Source organism: Hermetia illucens, chromosome 1, assembly GCF_905115235.1.
Source record: "Hermetia illucens chromosome 1, iHerIll2.2.curated.20191125, whole genome shotgun sequence".
Taxonomy (NCBI): Eukaryota; Metazoa; Arthropoda; class Insecta; order Diptera; family Stratiomyidae; genus Hermetia; species Hermetia illucens.
The window spans coordinates 199,270,845-199,290,542 of record NC_051849.1 but is presented as its reverse complement, the minus strand read 5'-3'; the positions used below and the strand labels follow the sequence as shown (position 1 = coordinate 199,290,542).

Below are 19,698 nucleotides of genomic sequence, written 5' to 3'. Positions count from 1 at the left end.
TATGACAACCATATGCCTAAGCTTGACGGAAGGGAGGATTTACAAAGTTTAAGTAAAACTCATTTGGGATCCCTGTGGGGAAAGAAGCAAAATAAATCCGTGATAGTTTTACTCACTCACCTATAGATTGTATACGTTGTTCGTCCCTTTGAAAGTAGATGCGAAAATTTCATTGGAACCTTCATATTCACGACAAGCCCTAAAAGATTCTCAACCTCTGTTTCCAAGTCCACAGACATACACATTAAATACCTCCGCCGGATACTTGTCCACATCCACTGTTCGTTTAATTAGCATTTATCGCGCAATTAAACAATGTAGTAACACACAAGCTCCATGCTCGGTGCAAATTAATTTAATTCAGTGCGTGTTTCTTTACACCGAACAGTGTTACTCTCGAGCGCGGCGATTATCGAAAACATGAGTGCGGAATAATCACGCGTAATTGATTCAATTTCTTGTGGTGTTGTGGTGATTAGGAAAAGGAGCCAGGTACTCCGGAGGGTCAGCCCCGTCACAGTTCGACTGCAGCATAGTGCGTAGAGGATAGTCCTTGACCATGTCTACTGGAGACACCGTTCTCAACTCATATGATGCTGGACACCAGCCTTATATCCACGACCCTAAACGGGGCAAATGGGAGAATCAGTGGGATTTTTACCTCGCGTGCTTCACGAATGTGTTCAGTATGCGAAATTTTGTGATGTTTGCGGCTTTGATGCATATTTCAGGTGGCGGTAAGTTATATTTGTGGAGAAGAAGCTCAAGGAGTGAACGGGATTAAAACTTAAGAGTGAAAATTATACTTAACTCGCCTCGGAAATAACAAAGATACTTTAGTTACAAAGATACATGCAACAAAGATTTAGCGGTTGCAAATTATTGGCGTCATTATAGGTGGAATAGGTCCTTGGATATCCTATCTTCTGCACCTTTTCATAGCTTGGTACTTCCAAAGCTCGTAGAAAGCATTAATTTTTGCATGGGTAGAAATAAGGAGACTTCTTGCAATGAGTGATACAAACGCTTATAACCAAGACTACAAAAAAGATTATTGCAATCATTGTAGCCACTTTACTTGTTTTGAATAGAAAATTAGAATAAAATAATTATAGTTCAAAGAAATCCGCATAAAACAGAATTTACATACGTAGTGTGTACATATGTAGACATTTTACTTGTACATCTGATTTTGGCGTCCTATTTCTTTGACTTAACCGAATCAACTTTTCAGTATTCAGACAAGTACGAGTATGTTTACTTAGGGTTATCAGTTGGCCATGACATTGGGTATTATCGGAGAAATTTGTTTGTTCTGTTATTGTGGGATGATTGCATTTATTACATCGATTGCAATTGCTGTATGGAAGATTGATGATCTCAGCGTTAGCATATGTAGAGCAAATTATCACAAATGTCCTAAATCCCACAATTTTATGCACTTGGATTCCAATTGAAATACATTTAAAATAGGAATAGCAGTTAAAATCTGTAGTTTCCGCAGCCGACATGACGTAAACAATATTTTCAGGTGACAAAAGAACTTCAGCGAAAGGTTCAACCTCCACCCTGTGTGCGAAAAATTTAAGACATTTAAAAGAAATACGGTCCATATCCTTCGCAATCATCTCATACGTCGAAGCGATAAAGGTACGCGCGATATTCTCATGTCCACTTGGGAATTGAATTAGGTCGTTGCTGACTTCTACATGTCGTTATGTAATCCAGTTTGGAATAATTATATAATTTTTTTTTAAAGTAAGTTGTGAAAGAAGGAGGGATGGATAGTTTCAGTCTAAATGGCTGTACGCCATCGCAGCGTCTCAGGAGGCAAGTGAGGAAAATGTAGGAACTTTGTAGTCCTGCAGATTACTCACTGAGGCCAGCAAACCCCGAAAAGAAAAAAGGACTCAACTTCCAAAAAGACAGAGTTCATGAAAAGTACGTCTGAAGCTACCAGTGAAAATACTGCAGTGGCTACCTCGAGAAAAGGGATCGAACCTTCAAAGGCGGATGCGGAAGCTTGGAGGAAGGTAGAACCGCGGAAAAGAAATTATCGGAGGAAGATTAGACCGGAGGTGATTTTCATTTCCAAACGAGGCGAAGGGTCATACGCCGACATTCTCAGGAAAGTGAAGGCAGACCCCGAACTCACCAATTTGGGAGACAACGTCAGCCGTATTAGACGGTAGCAGAAGGGAGATCTTATGTTGGAACTTAAGAAATCCAAGGATGTAACCGCGGACAAATTCTTAAGCCAAATCGGGAAGACTTTAGGGCAGGAAGCCGACATAAGAGCTAGCAGGCCGGAGATCACTATAATCTGCAAAGATATAGATGAAATCACGACGAAGGAAGAGGTTCGCGAAGCTTTGGAGAAACAGTTCGATCTTGCCGGACTACAAGAGTCAGTGGTGAAAACGCTAAGGGCTATGAGGGAACACAAACCGCCATCATCAGCCTACCAGTGGAGAATGCACTCAAACTGTTAGCAGCAGGGAGAGTGAGAATAGGCTGGGTTATGTGTCGCCTTAGGGAACAAGCAATGTAGGAGATACGGAGTGGAAGGCCACATCAGCAAGGACTGCGGAGCTGACTCAAATTGTCTACTGTGCAAAGGAAAGGAGGGTGTGGACCATCGGCACATTGCGGGCAGCAGCAGGTGCCCGGAATACAGGAGAGCCCTTAGCACAAATCGCAGATGAGGTTGATACAAATCAACCTCAACCACTGCGAGGCGGCGCGGGATCTACTCGCGCAAACCATCCGCGAGAAAAACATCGATGTGGCCATACTAAGTGAACCATACCGAAACCGCGGTGGTAGCGTTTGGGTCAAAAACCAAACGGGCCAAGCAGCGCTGTGGATTTGTGGAGAACAAGCCTTCCAGGAAATAATGGAGCACCGGGAGCAGGGCTTCATCAGAGCGAAGGTGAAGGGCATCCACATCTACAGCTGCTATGCTCCACCCAGCGCTACACTCGTCGAGTATGAGCGGATGCTTGCTGCTCTTGTTTTGGATGCAAGAGGACGTTGGCCGATCATAATAGGAGGCGATTTCAATGCGTGGGCTCTTGAATGGGGCAGCCGGGTAACTAATGTCAGGGGACGTGTTCTCCTCGAAGAATTCGCGGAGCTGGACGTGGTACTGGCGAATGTTGGGTCTTCGTACACTTTCCGGGGAAGGGGCCTGGGGTCTAGAATGGACCTGACATACGTGAGTGCCACTTTAGCCAGTTGAATTGCTTGGCATGTCAGTGAGGACTATACTCACAGCGACCACCAGGCAATCTGCATAGAGATCAAGGGCGGATCGAGCTCGAAAAAGAGTTTTCGCAGAATGCCGGGTGGTATGCTTGGCTGGACAGTGAAAGCTTTCGAGGGGGACACGTTTTCTGCGCTGCTCAAATCCGACATATCCCTGAATGGTACGGCTGGAGAGAAAGCCACCCAGATCGCTCGATGGGTGACGGAAGCAAGCGATGCTGCTATGCCCAGAAGGCGATTGCTCCCCAGTAGGCAACCCAACTACTGGTGCAACAACGAAATCGCAAGTTTGCGAGCCGCATGTTTTCGGGCAAGGAGGCTTTGCCAGAGCCTCAGGGGAAAACCCGGTGGCGACGGTCGAGAGGAGGCACACAAGCAATTGCGTGGCCGCCTAAAGGAAGCCATTCGGAGGAGCAAAAAGAACTGCTTCAAACAGCTGTGCGACCATGCCGACATAAACCCTTGGGGCGAGGCTTACAGAGTGGTGATGAAAAGGCTGCGGAAATCACCCCAGGTGACCTGTCCGCGCCTCCTGAAATAGATTGTTACCACTCTGTTCCCTCACCACGAAAATAGGGGGGGCAAATTTTTGTCCAGCTAAATGACGACATAATACCGCCTGTAACTGTGGAGGAGCTGCGGCAAATATGTGGTAGGTTCGGTGACAACAAGACCCCAGGGTTGGATGGCATCCCCAACCGAGCTTTGAAACTGGCAGTGACCTGGCCCGACCTTTTCGTCAACACCTTTGAGGAGTGCCTAAAAGAAGGAATATTCCCTGCCCAGTGGAAAAAGTAAAAGTTAGTGTTGCTTCCGAAGCCTTGCAAGCCACCTGGAAACCCAGCGTTGTACGGTCCTATCTGCCTGTTGGATACAATGGGGAAGATGATGGAGAGAGTCATCTACAACAGACTCCTGCCCATCGTCGAAGCCAGCAATGGTTTGTCGGAACGCCAGTTTGGTTTCTGACGCGCCCACTCTACGGTGGACGCAATTGGCATGGTGGTAAACCTGGCAAAATGTGCACTGATTTCTGGCGGCTGCTGTGCCGTGGTGGCGTTGGATGTCAAAAACGCATTCAACTCGACCAACTGGAATAGAATTAAACGGGCGTTGGCATAGGTGTCCCCGGCTACTTAGCAAATTTGGTGGAAAACTACCTCTCAGAGAGGACTCTCTGGTACGGGACGGATGAGGGCCCCAAAGAGTACATTGTCACAGCCGGGGTACCACAGGGATCGGTACTTGGTCCCCTGTTGTGGAATATCATGTATAATGGGCTGCTTGCTCTTCCCGCCCCAGAGGGGACTACGATTGTCGGCTTTGCTGATGACCTAGCTGTGGTTGTTGCAGCAAAACACCCAGAAGATGCGGAGGTTTACGCAACAGAAACAGTGAGAGCGGTAAAGACCTGGCTAGAAAAGGCCGGGCTGACCTTGGCGGACGCGAAAATGGAAGCGGTCTTAATAACGAAACGTAAGAAAAATAACACTGTAAAAGTGGAGGTCAGTGGACATACGGTCGTATCAAAGCCGGCTATCAAATACCTGGGGGTAATAATTGACACCAAATTGAGTTTTAGGGAACACCTAGAGTATGCATGCCAAAAGGCAGCCAGTGCCACCACGGCACTTGCAAAAATGTTGCCAAATATTGGTGGGCCGAAACATTGCCGGAGGTTGGTGCTAGCCGGAGTGGTGCGCTCCATCCTGCTCTCAGAGACGAAAGCAGGTGAACTCGGTTTACCGGCGGATGGCTTTGAGGGTTTGCAGTGCTTTTAGAACCACATCAGATGAGGCAGTATTGGTGGTGGCAGGTATGATCCCGGTTGACATTCTGCCCAAAGAAATGAGTGTCCTGTACAATGCAAGACATATGGAGGGGCATGCACAGCGTAGAAATGCGGCAAGGTCAGAGTCGCTTGATCTCTGGCAACACAGATGGGACGAGTCTGCGAAAGGTCGGTGGACGCACAGGCTCATTCCCAACATTAGGATGTGGCTTGAGCGAAAACATGGGGAGACCAACTACCACATTACCCAGTTCCTCACGGGACACGGTGGTTGCTACAGGCAGTATCTGCACCGCTTTGGGTTGGATGATTTTCCGAACTGTCCCAGATGCGATGGCATACCGGAGGATCCAGAGCATGTGATGTTCCACTGCCCACGATTTGCGATGGAGAGACGGAGCTTAAACCAGGTGCTGGGCAGGAGTGGGACCCCGGAGAGCTTGGTTACTGAGATGCTGGAGTCCGAGGAGAAGTGGCTTGCGGTTGGCTCCGCAATCATCCAAATGCAGGAGGAGTTGCTGAAGGAACAAAGAAGGAGGAAAGCTGGAAATAGGAGAAGGATGAGTGCGTAAGAGCAAACCTACCCCGCGAAGTAATACCTCAATGGTGGTCCCGCGGGGCTGGAGAAACCGGGGGTGGTTTTTAGTGGGTGTGAATCCCACACGCGCCCGCTGTAGTTCCGCCGTTCAGGCGGCGGAGCTGCGGCGGACGTGTCTTTCTAAGATCTCCGTGTACGCACAAAAAAAAAAAACATTACTCACTGAGGAAGCTATCACCACACCTGGCAGTTAGGTATAAAATACAAATCCATCCATGAGAACAAGAAGAAATGTAAGATTCGGTACGGATAACCGGTGGGAGTCGTGTGACTTGGTGACTGGGTCGGACTCCCGTAATGGACAGTACGGGGTCAAAACCGCTAGTCATGGGGCGGTTCAAAGTCTAGGCGCCACGACCACCAGGAGCATTGCTCCGTCTCCTGCAGTTGTTTCACCACAAATTATGGCAACCACTTCGCGTAGGCAGCGGAAGAAGTGGATTGAGGAAATGAACTTCTTCATCATCCGCTCCTACTACGAAGTAACGACGTACGCGAGTACAACATCTTACCGCCCCTTGTTGCACCATAGATTCGTCGAGCGTTTCCGCAAATTCGCGCACATGACTATGCAGCGAGTCGCAGACCAGTATGACTATATTACTCCCAGCGACACAATCCCGGCCTTCATCAGGGAACGTCTTCGGCTTGAGGTCATCCCGCAAAGTGGTGACCGAGAGTCGGCAGGGGCAGAGACAGCGGTATTAACAACACCACGCCGCACTGCAAGCAATAGTTTTAGTACTCGCCGAAGCACTCTTCTTCACCGACCAGCTGAAAGTTCCGCTAAGGTTCGGGACGAATTCCAAAGAACGTATATAAAATTCTCGGACAAGGATCCTATGCATAGACCAGGTATTCCCAGGATGTATGCATATAGCCTGGGAATACCTGGTCTATGCAAAGGATCCATTTCCGAGAATTCTATACACGCTCTATGGATATGCATACAGTCTGGGAATACCTGATCTATGACTAGCGGTTTCGACGGCATCTCCACCAACTCCGAGAGTTCTATTTCAAATCAATGATGAGATTGCATTTTGACTGTGTGCTGATATGTCACTTCTGCAACTAAAATCATTTATGTGTTGTGGTGCAGTTATAGCTGTCAGATTACATGGCCAGAAGATTCGCTTTCGTGTTATTGGTTTGAGTGCCCGAAGAAATCCACCAGGGAAAATTCGTTTGGAACGTCGGCGTCATTCACTTAGGCAGGACATTGCTAGACTGATTCAAATCAGCACTGGCAATGCCAGCAGACGGATGAGAAATAAAGTGCAGAGAGTTTACAGAAACAATGCTATCCCCAGTGAGATAACTGTCGGTTACGACGGCACCCGCCATTCCATTTCGCCTGGCATAAATTTCGCGGATGTTACCGAAGAGGAAGTTCGACGAGCCATAAACAGCTCGAAGAACTGGAGGAGCCCTGGTCTGGATCGGGTGCAGAATTTCTGGTGTAAGAAACAGTCGGTTAACACACAGTATAAATCAGATTAGCAGGGAATTTCCACCCTTCCTCACTGCGGGGATTACCTACCCTACCCCTAAGAAGGACACGGTGCAGGACCGCGCAGACACAATACCGATCACTTTCTTACAAACCCTCTACGAATTCATAACGTCCACTATTAGTGGAAGGGTGAATGCAAACCTCGAAACCAACAAAATTCTGCCCGAGGAGCAGAAGAGCTGCCAAGTTGGGTTAGGGGTTGCAAAGAGCAACTTACTATCGACTCGATAGTTATAGGACAAGCAACTAGAGACCAAATAAAACTCTTTAGTTGCTATATCAGTTATACCAAGGCTTTCGACAGCGTACCGCATCCCTGGCCAATCGATGTCATGCGTCTGTATCGTATTGATCCGAAGCTAAAACATTTTTTGGCAACAGTCATGGAAGGCTGGCATATCTCATCAGGGCCTTCATCTACGGAGAGGCATCTTCCAGGGGGATTCGTTGAGTCCCCTTTGATTTTGCATGGCACTGAATCACCTTTCATGGCTACTAAATGATGCTAGAGGGCATGGTTTTGCTTGATGTACTTAGATGACATCGTGCTGTATGCTAGTACTGATGACGACTTCAGAACCGTACTTTATAGTCGACCTTTTCCAGTGCGTCCAGTCATTCTTCGTTTATACGGAGTAGAAAAAATTGGCTGTTTGTCTGGGGTTCCTCTTCCTTGATAACAACCCAGTCATCCATGGGAATCCTGGAGTTTTGAAGGCGCAAGAATTGGACGAGCTTGTCCTTGTCCATGCGGATCTTCGGCAATCAGGTGGGAGTGACCGGTCTCCTGGTAATGTCGTGGTAAGGGATGACATTGAGCTTTACGCCCTCCGAACCGAGAAAGTCCCTAGAGAATTGGTCCTCGCAAGCTATAACGTGGAACCCACGGACCACCTGAGGGGAATCAAAGCAGGAGATAAATCTCGCGTGTTTGCCTTCGGTGTCCAAGAGATGTTCAAAGACGATCTCCAACAGCCTGGCTTCAACACTGGTCCACACCTAAAACGCTAGTTTGCCGCTAGCAGAATTACCATCCGCCAGTGCCACACGTAAGTGGCGCCTGGCCGCGTCACTGATGGGTTTTGCAGTTCGTGGCTCGCCGGCTGGTTGTTGCTGCACACTTTTCTTCAGATGTTGCTTAGCGTCTGAGCTGTTGCCTCTCCTGTTCCGCCTCTGTTCGTCTTATGCTCGTCTGCCAGGCGTTTGATATTGTATTCCTCGACAATCGCCTGGCATTTAAAGAGGTCTTTTCATCTCGCTCGTCGACAGTACCGGCCCCTTGTTCTTAGCAATCTTGCTGAGAATATGCATGGCCTTCTGGTACTGGCTCTTGATCAGACACCAGTGGATCTTCGCTTGGTAGTTGGTTTCCGGCTACCGGTTTTCACTTTCGCATCGCTATGGGAGGTCCCTGCGGTTGGTTTCAGCATAGCAGTGCTACAGCTGGCACCGGGTGTACTGCTCTCGATGGTTACAGCCTCCTGCTGAATGCCAGGAGCTCGTCCTGCGATGATGCGCTTGGCATCATCCCCTCTTCTTCTATCGTCGTTTTTTGTATTTTAAAATTGAGTTCATGTCTTGGTCCCACTAGTAGTCCGGGAATGATGTCTACCCTGACTGGCTCGGTCAGCTTGGGGTCCTATTAGCACCTTCTCCAGTGCAAGGAGAACGATCTTAGGGCTGTTGCTTCGATCCATCCCCCCGCCAGATCTACTTGCCCCTAACACATGACCACCCTCGTCAGTTAGATGAGCCTACTCCCAGCCCGGTCCTACAAACTTTTGGCCCGTCCGAGGACGGTTTAAAGCGGCCACTACGAGGAGGTCGTGTGATGGCTTGCCGAATTATGCAACTTTAACTTGAAGCATAATCAGACCAGGCCACCCCCGAGCGTGTAAAAAGCTCATCATGAAAGAGCACTGTTATGGCACCGGTGCAATACATTACAAGGCATAATGCTGTATCTAAGGTGAGTCATCAAAACCCTGCATATAAGCATGGGCTGATGTTTTTATTCGGGTTTCCTACGCTTCTTTATCAATGAAGAAACTTTCATATGGGTCAAGCTTAATCTGCTTGGCCTTTCTTAGTGTTTCAATTTCTTCCATTACATGTCCTTCTTCAATTATGTGTTTCGTCACGGTAGGGCTCCTTGATTCAGACATGAACCAGTCATTTTGTCTGACCAATGTATGTTTTGGGGCAGTTATGGCATTTCATCTGGTATATCCCGCTTTTTCCTTTGTCTTGCTTCTGGTGCTTCTCTGAAATCTATATTGTATTAGATCAGTCGAGGGAGGGGAGTAGGATCTTCTTGGATGAAAGATCCTCAAGACCGAGAGCTTGTGTTCTGATGTCAAAATTGTGAGAGGCAACCATACTGAGACAATTTTGTTCCTAGGACCTTGTTGCGGTCAATTTACAATATCAGGTTAAGGTAAAACGAAAAACTTCATAGTAGCCTCTGCTTACCCTATGAGTCTTTGTGTCGTCCGATAAGGCAAGAGCTGTAGAATCTGGTAGTGTATGCAAAATCAAGTGGCCTCGAACTCTTAATAGGTTGTAATTCGGATGCCCAGCAGTAGCAAATGCAATCCTAAAGAAGAGAAGCTGTTTGATTTTATCACTTCAGCTGGTCTGATGACCGCTATCAAGGGGGCACTCCTACGTTCGTGGGGCCAAGAAGAAGTGAAGTAATTGACCTAACAATCTGCACTTCCAAGTTTTTAGAGTCGATTTGAGACTGGCGAGTGCTAGATGAAGTCTTACTCTCAGATCGCCGTTACTTAGAATTTTGACTGACTATTGCAGGTAAAAAACGGATTGGAAAAAGTTTAATGTATCTTAGCAACACAGCTGAAAATGTACCACCGCTTAAGTTGGGATACAAGGTATTTGCCTACGTTTTAAGAGAACCGAATAACTGTTGTGATCTGTTGCAGACGGCACCGAAAGAGCAAGACCTGCGCCGGTCAGTAGTAGAGTAAGAGAAAAAATTATTAGACAGAAAAGTCTGGAAAATGGCAGTAAAGTGATCTTGTGCAAATGGGCTTTGAAAGGCATCACCAACACTGATGGGACGATCCCAACACACAATGCTAGTTTGGTCGCAAAGGGTTTTCGCAATGGTATAGCCAAGGCTACGATGAGGCTCCCACTCGAGATGATTTGTCCTATTTGCACTGGCAACACAGCAAAAGTTTACTGTCCAGCAGTAAGCAAACAACTCAACAGATGCTTCCAAATAAAAATTCTAGATGAAGTTAGGTCTTACCTAACGATCCAGACCGAACGAGGTGATTACGGTTGTATGGTGCAGACAGCGGACATTCACTCACCGGTCAGAGTCTGTCACCATGTTTAAGGACAATCAAAGTTATACAAAACCATTTGCAGTTTCCGAACCAGGCGCAGCAAGTACGTTGGCGTCTGTACCACCAGATAAGGGGCCCGGTGAAGCAGAAGATTATCCTGGTCATGTACTGTCCAACAAAGCAGATGCTGGCTGACACCCTGATGAAGTCGTTGACCCGAGACAAGTTCGAAGGACTAGCAAATGGGCTAGGAGTGTCTAGATGTCAGCCAGCAGGAGCAATGGAAACTAGGACTTTCAGAATGCTAGGGCGTCGCCCTTTATAAACGTCTGGGTCGGTGACTTCGCTATCTCTTCCTGCTAGACGTCCCATCATCAAACAAGTGCTGTGTATTCCTGAGGGATAAATTAGATCAATTACAGCCTCTGCAAATCTATCATTATCCTTAGACATAGACCCATTGACGAACATACTGAACCAATCTAAAGAATTTTTCCGTCTCTGGCTCGCAGTTTCGCTCTTTGCGTTGCAACTTCTTATCAGGTCAGCTTCCTATTTTCCGGGCAATTTTTTTAAATTCTGTTCACCTAAATCTTGCACGTTCTTTTAATTACTTTTCAAGAAAGATTACTTTTATTTTCAGGGTACATTTTCCTTCCCATTTTGATAAATACATTTTTGTATTTAATTCCGGTATTTTTTGTTCAGTCGTTCATGGGACAGTTTTCAAGTACGGGATACATTACAGTCTTTCGGGTATCACCTCTATTTAAGGGTGAGTTTTCCAAATGGTAATAAAATCTGTCTCTTTTCTAAAATCCTTCAAATCCTTCTCTTTTCAGGAATTGGCTATATAATTCTTGCGTTGAATTTTTCGTCAGTTATTTATGGCAGCTCGGTAGCAACGTTTCCTTTTTTATTTTTCCTTAAATCCTTTCAACTGAACACAACATGGATGTATTGTGATAATTCGTGGAATTCTGAAAATTGTACGGAAGTGAGTACGCATTTGTCAATAGAGTTTAACTGCTGAGTAAACCGGATTTTTCTACGATTTCAGACTTCTGATAGAGGCCCATACATTCAGAGTAACGATTTAAACATATCGGACTCTTTGGAGCCCCTTTATGAATATTACTAGTGAGTATCCGCTTTGTTGTTGTAATAAAATTATATCAAAGTGACACAATTAAATGTTTCTCTGCAGTCATGGCATAGTGAAAGTCAGTTACGATCCCGATGTAAAGGACATATCCTGGCCGATGATCCTTGGCGAACTACTAATTTGGATAGTAGTCGGTTGTGTTATATTCCGCGGTATAAAAGTGGTTTGTCTAACTGGGAGTCTACTCTTAGTTTTCTGGTATTAATCTAGGACTTTCCAGGTGGGACAATTTCTCCGTTACACAACTATTATAACAGCAGGAATTGCTTTCATTCTGTTTATAAGGACTCTTTGTTTACCCGAATTAATACTCACTACGAGTAAACTGTTTGATGTTAGGGGCAGGGCAGGACTTCTTCATCCATTGCCATGGGTGATCAGCCCCCTTTTGTGCTCTGCGGCACTTGGCAAAGGCTGGGGCACAACATTGACTTTGGCAAGCTTTCAACCGTTCCGAAAAAACACTGAAGCATATTCGACCTGGATACCTGTAGTGATGATGACCGTAGCGATGATTTGTGGATACATGGTAGCGATCATTGGAGTATTTGTCTCCTGTAAGTTCCATTGAATAAGTGGCTGCTGGTGCAATCTGCTGGACTAACTAAGTATATATCCCCAGTTCAGCGGTACTACAATGCCCGCAGGAATGCACCAGCAGATCACAATATCAAAAAGAAAATTTAATGTAACTGAATTTCAGGTCGAACCCCAATGGCCTTGCATTTTTTTGACTTTGATAGTTTTGAATATCTTTTTATTGCTGTTCCATATTTTTTCGGAAAATTGGAGGCATCTCAGATGTGGTCAATGCTATTTTATTTAATGTTATTCCTGTCAGAATTGAATTCAGTTGTGAGTACAATGTCTTATTCAGTTAAAGATATTTATTAGGGTTGCTTATTTTTTTAGATAATTCGGACATTCGCTATCGTTACATCTCTTTGCGACGAATATGTGCAACTAAGGCGATGGAAATATGAATTGGGAGTGGGCTTATGCGCAATTTGTTTCTTGTTATCAACGATCTTCGGTACCGAGGTAAGTTTGGACGTTATACTTTCGTCTTTTAGTCAATATGTAATGACTAATGAAATTTCGACATGACCAAATCGCCATCTGAATTGACTAAGATCAAAACTGAGGACTGAATAATATATCAAAACCTACCATAAATGGAGGGTTTAATTGTGCTAACATCTGAGTGCAGCTCTACTGTTGACATGCGCTTATACACATCTATGCTAGTCAGGCTCAGGTTTGATTGGTAGAGTGTGGGGGGGGGGATCGTTTTAATACTTCAGTCCCTTCCATTTCATTTGTACCAAAACCTGAAAGATTATATGGGAAATATCGCGGAAATCTAACAAAAACACGCACAAAGTCAAATTTGGAAAAATAAAAAAAATCCTGCTTGATCGCAAACGTGGAGCCGGAAACTCGTGACCCGAGCCGTGTTCGAGGGAGAATACGATGGATCGCATTATGAATTACCATTCAAAACAGATGACTAAAGGTTTCATCCCGAGCGTGGATAACTCATCAGACGCTGCTAATCTTTGCCCTGGGAGCAGGGTAAAAGTGACAACAGATGGAAATCGTTCCCTGGACGTTTTTTTGTGGGTGGAAGTGGAAATCTTAAAAAACACTGCTGCGTCAGGTTGCAGAAATGTGGAAGATTCTCACCCTCTAAAACCACCCCCACTTGTCCGCCCATATCCATACTTCTACTACTATCTACTATCCCATACTTATTTCTTCGCTAGGAGGGCTCTAGTTTACATCAGCGCTGCTAAGTCACGCGTCCGTCGCGCTCAGCATTTCCCCCACGAATTATGGGGTCCGCCTTGAAGGCATCCTTCAACCCCCTTCTTTCATTCGCCAATCTCGGACAGTGAAACATAACATGCTCCGGGTCCTCGGGTGTAGCGGCGCATTCGGGACATTCTGGTGACTCATCCAATCCGATTCAAGCACTTCTTGTATCCACCGCGTCCCGTAAGGCACTGCGTGGTAATTTAATTCTTCATGCTTGCGCTCGACCCATCTCTCAATACACAGGATCATTGTATGGATCCAGCGACCCTTTTTGGAATTATCCCACCGTTGCTACCAGCTCCTGTACAGCTCCTTCCTATTAGCTTTTAGGAAGCCCGCAGTCACTTCGCCGGGATTCACCCTCCGGTAGTGTGCCTCATTCGTCAAAAGATCTAAGGAAATCATTTCCGCGATGACACACACTGCCTTCCCGGATACCGTTCTATATGCACTATACACCCCCAGCGCAATTGGCCGGTATGCCGAGCTTACCCTTTTCTGGCGCGCTATGTTATGCAGTGCGCACGCCCAGACAGGAGCCGCGTACAGCAGGATGGATATCACCACCCTCGCGATAAGCAGCCTAGACTATATTTTGGCCCTCCAATATTTGGCATCATCCTTGCTAGAAATGGACTAGCCTCTGCTGCCTTTTTGCGAGCATAGTCCAGGTGAACCTTGCAGTTCAACTTGGTATCAATCACTACCCCCAGGTATCTAATGATCGATTATAAGACGGCCTCGCGATTAGCAACGCGGATTTTCACAGTGTTATTGTTCCTGCAATTGGTAATAAGAACCGCCTCCATCTTATCTTCCGCCAGGTCCAATTTCACCATATGGAGCCATGCTTTGATAGCATGAATGGTTGCACTTGCATAAAGTCCCACGTCCTGGTGATCTTTCGCAACTACTACCACTGCCAGGTCGTCTGCAAAACCAATCTGTGTGTAGGCCTCATTTCGGCTTCACTAACATCTCTTGTAGCAGTAGATGCCAAAGTAGGCAAGTTTCCCACTACTGAGGCACTACGGTCGCTCGATATCGACGGCCAGGAGCCCGCTTGCCCACTCCCAAAAACCGCCGGCACAAAGTTTCCGAATCCTTGCACCGGAAAAAACTACCCTTCTCGTCCTCCACATTTGGTTTGATTTCTGGGTGTCCTCCTCATAGCCAATTTTTATCCACGGGTGGGGGTTTACTTTCCACTTACCCCTCCTGAGCATAGGCATGTCCATACACATCTTCAGATGCGTCAAGTATCTGACTATTTGTGCCAGTTAGATTTCCATCAGTAACGTATAGCTGCCCCACCTGACATCCTTAGTGAACGTAAATAGTCCCCCCACCCCAACTGTGGATTTTATGCAGAGTTGCATTCAAGCGGCCACATATTAGGTCCGGAAACTTGTCGGTAATTATTCCGGCTAGATCGTCCGCAAATGCTTGCGCAAAGACTTGTTCGTCCTCCAAGAGCCATAGCACGGCATCCATTACCAGGAGCCATAACAGAGACGAGAGAGCCCTCCATGTGGACAGCCCCTGGGACATCCTGCCTCAGTAGATTATGTGAATTTTTCTCCACGCTAGGATGTGAAGGATTCAACTGATTAACCACACACCACATCATATATTGTCGCGAATAAGGCATAATTGAAGGCACCTTCGAGGTCCATCAATGCGCCTAAGACGTATTTTTGTTCGTACATCGCCTTTTCTATTTTTGCCGTGAGTTCATTGAGTGCTGTCTCCGTGGATTTGTCTTTCTGGTAAAGGCGTCTTGCCTATGGCGAAGTGGCCACTTCGGAATGTGTGTATCTCTTATGAACCGATCTAATAGTCTTTCTAGTCCTTTTATTAGAAAAGACGTTAGACTGATCGGTCGGAAGCTTTCTGCGCCCGTTTAGGTGCATTTCCCTGGTTTGGGAATAAATATCACTTTCACATCGTGCCAGTTAATTGAAATATAAGCAGGTGTTAGTTCACGATATATATTCCGAATATTTAAACTGTTCCTCCTTGCATATTACGAATCTACCCCTGTACCTTCACGGTTTTTGAGCCCGCATCATTGAAATGTGAATCTTAAAAATTACCCTTGTATTATATGTAGGTTTTGCATAATAGATGTTTTCTTAGACTATCTGCTTCTGCTTGGTTGTATTAGTGTTTCGAGCGCTTCCCCATATCGGAGTACCATCTTCCCCCGCTGACATAGCCTTAACTCGTGTCTCGCTGCGTGCCGTAAGCGCTAGGAACTATAGGTTTTGGTCGTCCAGCTTCTACTCCTCGGTGGCCAGCAGGTTCACTTCCCTGTTCAGTCCTGTCCTCTCAGCCTCTATCGCCTCTGCGATTCTTTCCGGCATCTCGATAGGCTTTCTACCCGATGTGTCCTCCGAAGTAATTTTCATTGGTTTCTTCCTATGTATATTCATAGGTATGCTGCTAAATCTATATTTGATACATTAGTTAAGGGCTTTAATTGCCTCCAGGAATTGGTCACCTACCCCAATCGTTAGGATTTTGCCTTTGTCTTCTTCTTTGCTTCTACAGACTCTCAATAGTCGCGTGTGGAGATTTATGTTTTAAGTTATTCTTCTTTGCTTCAATCGCGATCTCAATCGGTGCAACTTTGCGAGGGTAGACCGTCACCGTGTGTTCCCATCATCCCCAGGACATGTCGACGGGGTAGGTAGGAAGGTATCAGTGGCCGCTCCGAAGAGCCAATTAGCGCTGTTGTCCGCCGTTTTGAAGCCACAAACTCCTAAGACCGTACTGCTGTTATGAGAGCAGAGAGGCAGAGTTCGACCGGTTCAGATGTTGAGAGCCAGTCCATAACAATCACGAAGGAAATCAGCTCTTCCACACTCCAGCTAGAAATCTCTCTGACGTCCCCAAAGAATGGTTTAGTCAGTGTCCGTAGCCTGACTCTAGTTAGAGCTAAGCAATCGCAGACGAAGTGACTGCGGGTCTCCTCCTCTTCTCCGCAACTTCGGCATAGCGAATTGTAGAGTATGCCGAGCATGGCGGCATGATTCCCTATGGGGCAGTGCCTCATGCATACCGCCGTAATCTTATATGAAATTGCACGCGTCTGGCATAGGAGCTCTCGTGATCGGATTTTATCATATGGGAGCCAAATCCTCCTCGACTAGGCAGATTGACAGTCGCCAGCGAGACATCCACTGTACTCGCCGATGGACTGCCAAGAGTCAGCCCGCTGATTCCCCGTCTATATTCCTATGCTGGAAACCCAGCGGAAGATGACCTTGGCGTGCCGCCTAGATTGCCCAGTGCGTTTCTGCACTACTCCACCGGCCTGGAGAATGTGGTCGCTGAGTACAAGACTTTAATGGCCGCATGGCTGTAGGTCCGAATGGCTAAGTTACCCTCAGTATAGACAATATTTCCACTTGGAATACACTGGCGACACCAGGGAGACCACATGACTTGGATACACTGTGTGTATTCGAGAAAACCCACGCGCCGGCTCCACTGATCATATTTAATCCATCGGTAAAGAATACTGTGCAACACGCCGCCGGTCTTCCACTCTGCCCTGATTGGAAAGTCTACAGGAAAATTCCCCGTGAATTTCAGCTTACGTGTGGTGTAGTCCGTTAGGAATGCCCAGATTTCCCGAGATAGTTCTTCTAGGATATTATTGTGGCCGCAACGCAGTTTGACGACACTGCACGCTACGGCGTATTTAATGCGGAGGTCTATCAGTATATTGAGAGCATCTGTTGGACAGAACTGCAGAGCCCCAGTAGCACCGGCACACGCGGTTCTTCGACTCCTATTAAGCTTCGTTCTATTGTATTTTTTTTCAAAGCCTGCCACCATACAACAGAGGATTGGACGCACCACAGAGGTATACATACAGAGAACCGTCCTCGGCCGGGGACCACATTTCTTTGCAAAGGCTCTCTTGTAGGCACAGAGGGCTATAAAGGCCTTCTTAACCCTCAGTTCTAGGATTAATCTCTAATTTAGTTTTGGATCCAGGATTCCACCTAGATACTCTATATTGGAGGAAAGAACCAATCTTTGTTCATTCAGCCATAGTAAGTAGAATTCAAGTACCCTTGTCTTGGTGGAGAATAGAGTCAGTTCCGTTTCGGTTGGGTTTATGCCGAGTCCGCATCTTGGGGCCCACAGGCACACCTTTCGCAACGCTCCTTCCATGATGTCGCTCATAATGGACGAAAACATCCCTGACACTAATATTACCAAGTCGTCGGCATACGCCACTACCTTCACACCGCTTTTGTCTAATACTCGTAAAATTTCGTCCATCGCTATTATTCAGGACCCGGTAGAGATGGTGCTACCCTGGGGCTTGCCTCTGTTCACAGCTCTGGTCAAGTAGTTACCTCCTAGATCCGACTGAATAATCCTGGTACCTTATGTTTCTTCCATCCTGGCAATTCAGTGTCTGCAGCCCTAAGCCAGTCCCCCGTGTCCTCTATCACACAGTCTGACAGTATAAGACCTGATGAAAGCATGTGCCCGTGAGAACGAGCTTCTTACTGGATCTCCCGCACATCTACATGACGTTGAGGTCTTATTTCCGATACCCTTAGAACAACGCCCAATCTGGAGGATGAGTTGGTACAGTTAGTGATATTTTTGGGTCAGGAGTACACGCCTTGGCACTACTCCGTCTGCAGTTATTCACTACTAGGGAACTCCCAGCGATGACCACGTAGAGGTGGATATAGGATTTGGTAGCAGCGCTGTTCGTGTTGATTCAGCAGGTAATACTCAGGGTTTTTGGCTTGTGATGAGTACCAACCCAACTTTTGGCCTGAAAGCCATGTTTTCCTAGGTTTCATGCAGAAAATTTTGCGGTTAGGCCCCGTCAGACGGATATTAGGGGCAGTCTGCGATACTATATTGAACGTTGGGATGGGATTTATTGATGAATAAAACAGGAAGATTCTACAGGATCTGATTTCGCTTAATAGTTGGAGACAAATTTTTATTATATTTTTCAGTATTTCGCCTATGCATATAGACAGTTTTCGAGTTCAGGATACACCAATCAACTGCTGATCTCCTTCCTCGAAATATTAATCATTGTATGGATTTATGGTCGTGAACGCTTCCTACGAGATGTTCGTTTCATGCTGGTCAGAAACATTTCAGTAGTGAAATTCTACATTTTGCGATTTATCTCACCAATTTGTATCCTGATTAGTGCGGTAAGTTCCTGACTTTAAGATATTCTATTTGAAATTCACTCATATGTTTTCAAATTTCAAATTTCAGGTCATCCACGGGCTCACGACGGTTCTGGTAATGATTGAAGAACCCACACCGATTCATGTGCACAGTGTCATATTTATAGTTAAAGGACTGCCGTGGGTGTTCATCCCATGGTACATGATTGCCAAGTTACTTGCAACCATTGGAACTATCCCAGAAAGGTTTAGGAAGTGCACCAGACCAATGGATTGGTATCCGGCTGACCCTGTTGATAGGCAAAAGTATGAAATGGCGCTCGGAGCTTCGGATGTTTCACAGCAGCTTTTGGAAATGAATGACAGTGTCCTGTAAAAAGAATTATTTTATTTTGTTAAGAATTTTGTGAGTTTCCTTCGGAACAAAATGTTCGGATATTGAGATAATACCAAGTGGTTTCCATGTAACCCTTCATTATTTCTAATTCTTTCCCTCCATATTCCGTATTTGCCCTCCAGCGATCCAGCCCCCAAATAATCATCAAATCCTCATGCAAATTTGATCCTGACAGGATCACAATCAGCCAAGCAACTACACGCAGGTGGCAGTATTTCAAATTTAATTTAAATGCCAATATACGTATGTACACACTACGAAGGGTGAATTAACAGCGACAACAACAAAAATTCTTGACGATAAGCAGAAATATGAAAATATCATTCCCTTGGGTGGCAGGCGGCCGAAATGGGAGATTGATGACAAAATAATTGACAGCCCATCTGTGATGTAGCATCAGCTCGTCGTCCTTGCATCGTCATCCAGCAGTTCCAGTCGATCTAACAAATATGATTTAGAAATTTTTTTTTCCATGAGGGATACGAAAGCCAGCGGCGAAATAGAAAGAAGAATGATGACACCCTTGTTGTGGAAAATAACGAGAATAAGAACAGAGTGATGGATTTCGTGTCCTTTAAATGTCGTGCGTAGCATATTTGGGAAAAAAGTATGAACTGAGTACTCGTTTCACATGTGCATGGAATA

General features: G+C 46.0%; 1 protein-coding gene across 1 annotated transcript; it reads left to right on the top strand.

The window, feature by feature from the left end:
• The first annotated feature begins 291 nt into the window (after positions 1-291).
• On the top strand, positions 292-19,105 carry LOC119646202 (sodium- and chloride-dependent glycine transporter 1-like). The gene is made up of 10 exons (XM_038046584.1): positions 292-737; positions 11,131-11,262; positions 11,330-11,484; positions 11,548-11,627; positions 11,695-11,815; positions 11,873-12,209; positions 12,356-12,507; positions 12,565-12,693; positions 18,471-18,677; positions 18,745-19,105. The coding sequence occupies exons 1-10, from the start codon at positions 560-562 to the stop codon at positions 19,030-19,032; spliced, it is 1,779 nt and encodes a 592-aa protein (XP_037902512.1). The 5' UTR covers positions 292-559; the 3' UTR covers positions 19,033-19,105.
• The last annotated feature ends 593 nt before the right edge of the window (positions 19,106-19,698 follow it).